The sequence below is a fragment of the Helianthus annuus genome, chromosome 6 (genome assembly GCF_002127325.2).
Source record: "Helianthus annuus cultivar XRQ/B chromosome 6, HanXRQr2.0-SUNRISE, whole genome shotgun sequence".
Taxonomy (NCBI): domain Eukaryota; kingdom Viridiplantae; phylum Streptophyta; class Magnoliopsida; order Asterales; family Asteraceae; genus Helianthus; species Helianthus annuus.
In genome coordinates, this window is record NC_035438.2 from 74,188,110 (window position 1) to 74,194,672 (window position 6,563).

Sequence of the window (6,563 nt, forward strand, 5' to 3'; positions counted from 1 at the left end):
ACTGTACTCCTCGTACAGACCTGTACGAGTCGTCCATCTTTGAAATTACCTTTGAGCCCCTGCTTAGTGGCTATATTGGGGGCATATCAGGGGTAAAATAGTAATTAACCAAAAAGCTTTTCAAAATTCAAATTCAAAATTCAAATTTAAACCGCTCAAACAGACGGCTCGTACAGGTCTGTACGAAGCGTCCACTTTCAAAAAATTCAAATTTTGAATTTCAGATATTCAAAAATTGAATTTTCAAAATCCCGCTCAAACAGACGCCCCGTACAGGTCTGTACGAGGCGTCTGGTTGGAGTAAAATTACCTTTGAGCCCCTGGAATAAGCCTAGATTGGGGGCATATCAGGGGCTAAATGGTCTTTTGTGCAATATTATACGAGGCGTCTAGTCCTATACGAAGCGTATAGTTGTATTTTTTTGTAGAAAAATTTAAAAAAATACTATTAATTCCAAAAAAATACTATTAATTCCAAAAAAATACTATTAATTACAAAAAAAAAATACTATTAATTACAAAAAAATACTATTAATTACAAAAAAATAGTATTAATTACAAAAAAAATACTATTAATTACAATAAAATACTAATAATTAAAAAAAATTCTATTCATTACAATAAAATACTAATAATTACAAAAAAATTCTATTAATTACAATAAAATACTATTAATTACAAAAATCATTCTTCCGTGTAACTATCTATGTAATTAAGACTGGGGTTTGATCTTGGCCGAGGATTCATTATCGATGTATACCATTCTAGACGTGGCAAGTACATATCTTCCCATTGTTCTGTATGGGGTCTTCGGTGGGTCAACCATAGCCCATGTGCTGGTGGCATAGGATAATCCCCTTCCAGCTTAACATGTATGAAGTGGTTCTCGTTAACATGTGTAAGCGTTATGAATAATGGTTGTTGATTAGCCGGAGGACTTAGTATTGGGAAGTAAGTGGAACTCGCACCCATGGTTGTCGTTAACAGGTGCACCCCGATACCGTACGTTTGTGCAATAAGAAGTCCTGCAAAGGGGAAGTCCATCCAGTGATTCTCCCCACAACCGGCCACTGAATCCCAAATTAGGCCCTGACGATGCGTGTGAAAATAACCATCAGCCCATGCTTCAAATATTGGGAACCAGATCGATTCGTTCTGATCCATTTCTTGGACAAGGTCCCTCCTAATAAGCCCCCATGAACTCTGATCCATCCCTAAGCCCACAGCCACAGACCGAAACCCACAATGACCGTCCGGCATCACATCTCGTATGCACGAGACGTACGGATGGAACACTGGCGGAATGTCAGACTTAAACCGTTCGATGATTCCCACGTACTCGTCCCCAATGATTAAAGGAAAACCGTGATCATCTCATGTCTCTTTCTTCTTAGAACTCTTTGAACGGCTTAGGGTCGCTTTGGGTTTTTGGGACCTTATAACCGACTGTTGTGAGGCCTGAGACGGAACGTACGAGCTGTGGCGAGGTTTATCGTACTTACTTTGTCGTGAACCTTCAAAGCACGTGTTTGCATCACCGAAGGAGCTTCTCCTCAATTCTTCATCTATACGAGAGGCCTCGTCCAACCTTTCTTGTACCTGCTTTGTTGTTGGTCGGCCACGAGTATTTTGTTGGACAACCGGTGGTTTCTTGGTAGATTTCGTTGGAGTCAACACCGCTTTAATCTTTGAAAGCAGGCTTTTTTGCTGAGCTGGGGGGTGCGACTGTAATTGTTGTCTAACAACATCTAGCTCTTCGACCACGTCAAGTGAGTCGTCTATCAATTTACAACTTTGGAAGTTAAGTTTCCGCCAGAAGACGTCTATGTCTTCGAGTTGAATCGGACGCTCTGCACGGTTAAAAACAATATTGTTTAAGTAAAATGAAAAAAGGAAATATATCACACAAGTGTTGTACGTTCAACAATTATTACCTTCACGCATGTACTTTTCTATCCTACAAGCACAGGGCAACCCACAGCTGTGCCACATTTGGCAACCACATGATGAATTAAAGCGCTCCAAGACATCTAGCCTCCTAATTGCCTCTCCATGCAACAAGTCAAGGGCTTTGTGGGATACTTTTCCAAGTAGGTGTTGAAACATCGGGTGTTTGTGGTGTTTCATTGTTTTTTCGATGCTTTCTCGAAAAGTCTTCCTTATTTCACCGAACTGTGTCTCAACTATATCCCGGACACAACCAACTATACGGTCCAGCGAGCTCCTATCTTCGACGTATCTCTTTAAGTTGGCATGTTGGCTCTCAACTCTGTTTGTAGTACGATTACCAAAGTTGCGCCTCTTATCAGTCCACGCAAAGACAAACATCTCCTTATAGTCTTTTAGCCAGTTATCGTACACGTATTTGAAGACTCCTAAAAAGTAAAAATAATTTAATAAAATTTGCATAGGTGAGTCGTATGTTATTAGAAAAACTTACTAGAACGTTTGCACTCCACAAGTCGCTTTCGCATGTTGCGCAAGTGGTAGTCGTAGATGGGTATGGATGGAGACTCAATCAATGAACCCCAGAATGACATAAATTTCTTCCAGTCGTCGTCTGTGAAGGCACCCTTGCAGTGCTTCATAACATTCTGTTGTATGTGCCACCTGCAAAGAAGCCTGGAGGCGTCTGGAAATACTTTAGCACACGCGCCCATAAGGGCTAGGTCTCTATCCGTTAAAATCACACGTGGCTCCATACATTCATCCAACATTGCCTTAACCCTCTCAAGCACCCACACAAAGTTATCACCCCGTTCTTTACTAACAACGGCATGCGCGATAATAAACGATTTGTTGGTAGGCGTCATACCAACAATCTGGATAAAGGGCATATTGTATATGTTTGTCTTGTACGTTGCATCGATCATCATGACGTGGGGGAATGCACGCCACAAGACTCTCGAGTCCCGATGAAGAAAGAAGATCTCTGTTACGATCTCTGTTCCGGGTTCTTCCCGGATCTCGTAAATAAAGTCGTTCTTCATCAGCACATTTTCTAGTGACTGCATGGGAGTCAATCCTTGTCTTTGTTCGGCTCTAATCTTCGCTACAACGTTTTGAACGTCTTTCTGAACATGAAACCTGTCGGGGTCCTGCTTCCTTATCGTTTGAAATATTTTGCGCGGCTCCATGTTTTGAGCTGTCAGCTGCTCGATCAGTTTCATTTCGCTTGGAGTAAACCTTCGCACAAACGCGTGGGCCGACAGGTCCTCACAAAGTTCGTGGTTATGTTCAATTGTTCCGTCTTTTATCTCCCAGGTTTCATACGGGTGGTTTCGGACAGCCAGCAGGTAAAACGGGCAACCGGTTTTTTTGCTTCCAGCTTTTCTAAGTGTTGCTGTACTCTGGTGCTCACCACCACGATCACATTCAAGCCATACCCTCCCGGTTCTTCCCCCGATTTTCTTTGATCGACGGGTGACAATAACGAAACCATCCGCATTTGCTATTTCTTGTATCCGTTTCTTTAGTTCATCTAAGGAGTTGAAAACCTGTAACATCGACAATATTAATAATAATAATAATAATAATAATAATAATAATAATAATAATAATAATATAATAATAATAATATAATAATAATAATAATAAAAATAATAATAATAAAATATTAATAATAAAATAGTAATTTATACCGTCTTTTTTAAGTACAGACTGTCCAGAATGGGAGGTGCTTCACCACCATATCTACCATATCCACCATAACCACCATATCCTCCAACGTCCGAATTGTTTTGATGAACATAAGGAGTGCCCGGGGAAATGAATTGCTGATGATCACCGTCTCCTCCGTATCCACCGTATCCCCCGTATCCACCGTCTCCTCCGTATCCACCGTCTCCTCCGTATCCACCGTCTCCTCCGTATCCACGGTCTCCTCCGTATCCACCGTCTCCTCCGTATCCACGGTCTCCTCCGTATCCACGGTCTCCTCCGTATCCACCGTCTCCTCCGTATCCACCGTCTCCTCCGTATCCACCGTGTCCTCCGTATCCACCGTCTCCTCCGTATCCACCGTCTCCTCCGTATCCACCGTCTCCTCCGTATCCACTAGCATGGTATGAGTCATCTACACGGGCTGTTTCATCAACAGGAGGATGCTTGTTCAAATCTAGAAACGGGCTGTTTTGTTTTCCTTGTATACTAGACACAACCTCCTCTTGCTCATTAGAATCGGGAACGCCAGACTCCTCCAAAATAGACAACCGTATCATCATTAGTAAATAATAAACGAAAACAACAAGTAATTAAAACATTTACGCTAATAACTGTTACCGGAACGCTTTCGTGCCCCCAATTTTCGCTAGAATATTGCCCGAAGATATAGTTGCCGTCCCAATATGATGACATTTCAACACTCCGGGATGATAATAACGCAAACACAAATAAAAGAACAAACAGAATGTGAGTGTTTGTTTGTTGAAACCTCGGATGTGGACCAAGAACGCACTGTAGGTTGCATTTTATGGGAGCTAAAGACGCCTCGTATAGGTCTTTACTCCCCGTATGCCTTTAAGTCATGTCAGACATAGTCTCTTCATAGTCAAATCGGTCAGTCCAAGACGCCTCGTATAGGTCTATACGAGGCGTCTAAGGGCCTTCGTATTGGCCCCTCGTACAGGCCTAGACTCCCCGTATAAGTTGACTGATGTGACGTTGTACGAGGTGCAGAAGTTGGTCGGGAAAAGCAACCCTATACGCTTCGTATAGGGCTATACGAAGCGTATAGGAGGGTGTGAATTTAGGGAATAAGGTGTCTGAATATGTACACCCTAAAATAAAAAAAATGATTTTTTAACGAAGTAGCCATTAACGGATATATTTTTAAATTGTTTGAAAACTTGTGTCGGTAAGAAAGGGTCAACTTTCATGGGCATTGAAGAATTGGGGGGGGGGGGGGTGTTCCTCGTCGGGAATGAGGGCCACCTCTGCACCCTACACTCCTCCCTGCTCCCAAACCCCACCACCTAAGAAACGTTCAGTATAAAAGGAATATATAAAAATGGCATTTTACTCAATTCATAATAATTAATAGAGAAATTTTAACGTCAATTGGGTTTAAATTGTTAAAATTGAATATCACAGGAGCTCTATGGGTTAAAAATTTGGAGATTAGATTCAATTAGTTAAAATGAAGAAAACCATAAAGACATAAATAGTAGTTTACTCAAGTACTAAGATAAAAGATTACCTTAAAAATGGGATCATGGAGTAGGGTTGTAAACGAATCAAACGTTCAGCAAACAGTTTGTGAATCATTCGGTGAGAAGTTCATTAATGTTCGTACGTTTATTAAATAAACGAACACGAACAAGAAATCCCGTTCGTTAAGCTAAAGGAATGAACATGAACAAAGGTTGCGTTCGTTCGTTTATGTTGGTGAACGTTCGATAATGTGTTCATTTATGTTTGCTCATTTATGTTCATTTGTGTTTGTTCACTTAAAGGTTTTTATGTGTTATATCTTTATTTTATTTGCTTTACTTTAAAAATATTTGAAAGCCTAGTTATATTATATTTTTTTAACGGCTAGCTGACCAACTGGATGGGCTTTCGCACCAACTTTTAGTGGTACACGAGAGTCCCGGGTTCGAAACCAGGAGACCCTCCATTTTGGGCTAGGTACATCCTGGCCCTCAATCTACCCGTGGATAGAACACTACTAAGAATGGATATTATAGGCATTTAATTCTCACCCGGCCCGCTCCAGGAGGATAATAAACATTCCTTATTTGACCATTTCAATTTTAATTCTCACCCGGCCCACCCGTGGATAGAACACTACTAAGAATGGATAATAAACATTCCTTATTTGACCATTTCAATTTTAGTTTGTGTTAAAGCTTGAGAAACTTCTTAATTTTTGTGTTTGTTATGTTTGTTACAATTATGTTAACTATGTTCGGATAATTATGTTAAGTATTTATTTTTCTTTGTGAATTTTTCAATCTTTATAATAAGAAATGCATATTTTTTAATTCTAAAATGAACGTTCGTTTGTGTTCATGAACACTTTTTTGGTGTTCTTTTGTTCATTTGTGTACGGTAAGTGTTCGTGAAGAGTTCATGAACACGTTTATTTTCTTGATGAATAAAAACAGGGGCGGATCTAGTTAATGAAGTGCGGGTTCACACGAACCCACTCGGTTTCGAATTTTTAGTAGATATGTATATAAAAATATGTGTTGAACCCATAAATAAAAGGTGGTATGAACCCATACACAAAACTGAAAATGGCTCCATGGTTAAGTTTCGCTCTACTAAACAATGGGTACCGAGTTCGATCCTTGTAACTTGATTTTTCTAATTATGTTTTTTAAGTTTCCTTCTTTCTTTTTTTGTTTGCTAAAACCCAAATTAGGGTTTTATATGCCACCGACTAATTTGTTCCATTTCACAATTCACTCCCAAATTGCTCCGATTTCTATTTTTTGAGGTAAACTTCCAAATTCTTTATTTATCTTTGTGCTTTGATTCTTTTATATGATGAACATATTTTTAATTTGTTGAAACTTGAATCGTTATTATGTATTATGTAAAAAATGTGTAATTGATTA

General features: G+C 39.8%; 1 protein-coding gene across 1 annotated transcript; it reads right to left on the reverse strand.

The window, feature by feature from the left end:
* Positions 1–835: 835 nt before the first annotated feature.
* On the reverse strand, positions 836–3,226 carry LOC110865722 (protein FAR1-RELATED SEQUENCE 5-like). Its single transcript, XM_022115051.2, has 3 exons — positions 2,441–3,226; positions 1,935–2,375; positions 836–1,850 (listed from the first exon to the last, which is right to left on the reverse strand). The coding sequence occupies exons 1-3, from the start codon at positions 3,168–3,170 to the stop codon at positions 1,375–1,377; spliced, it is 1,647 nt and encodes a 548-aa protein (XP_021970743.2). The 5' UTR covers positions 3,171–3,226; the 3' UTR covers positions 836–1,374.
* Positions 3,227–6,563: the final 3,337 nt, after the last annotated feature.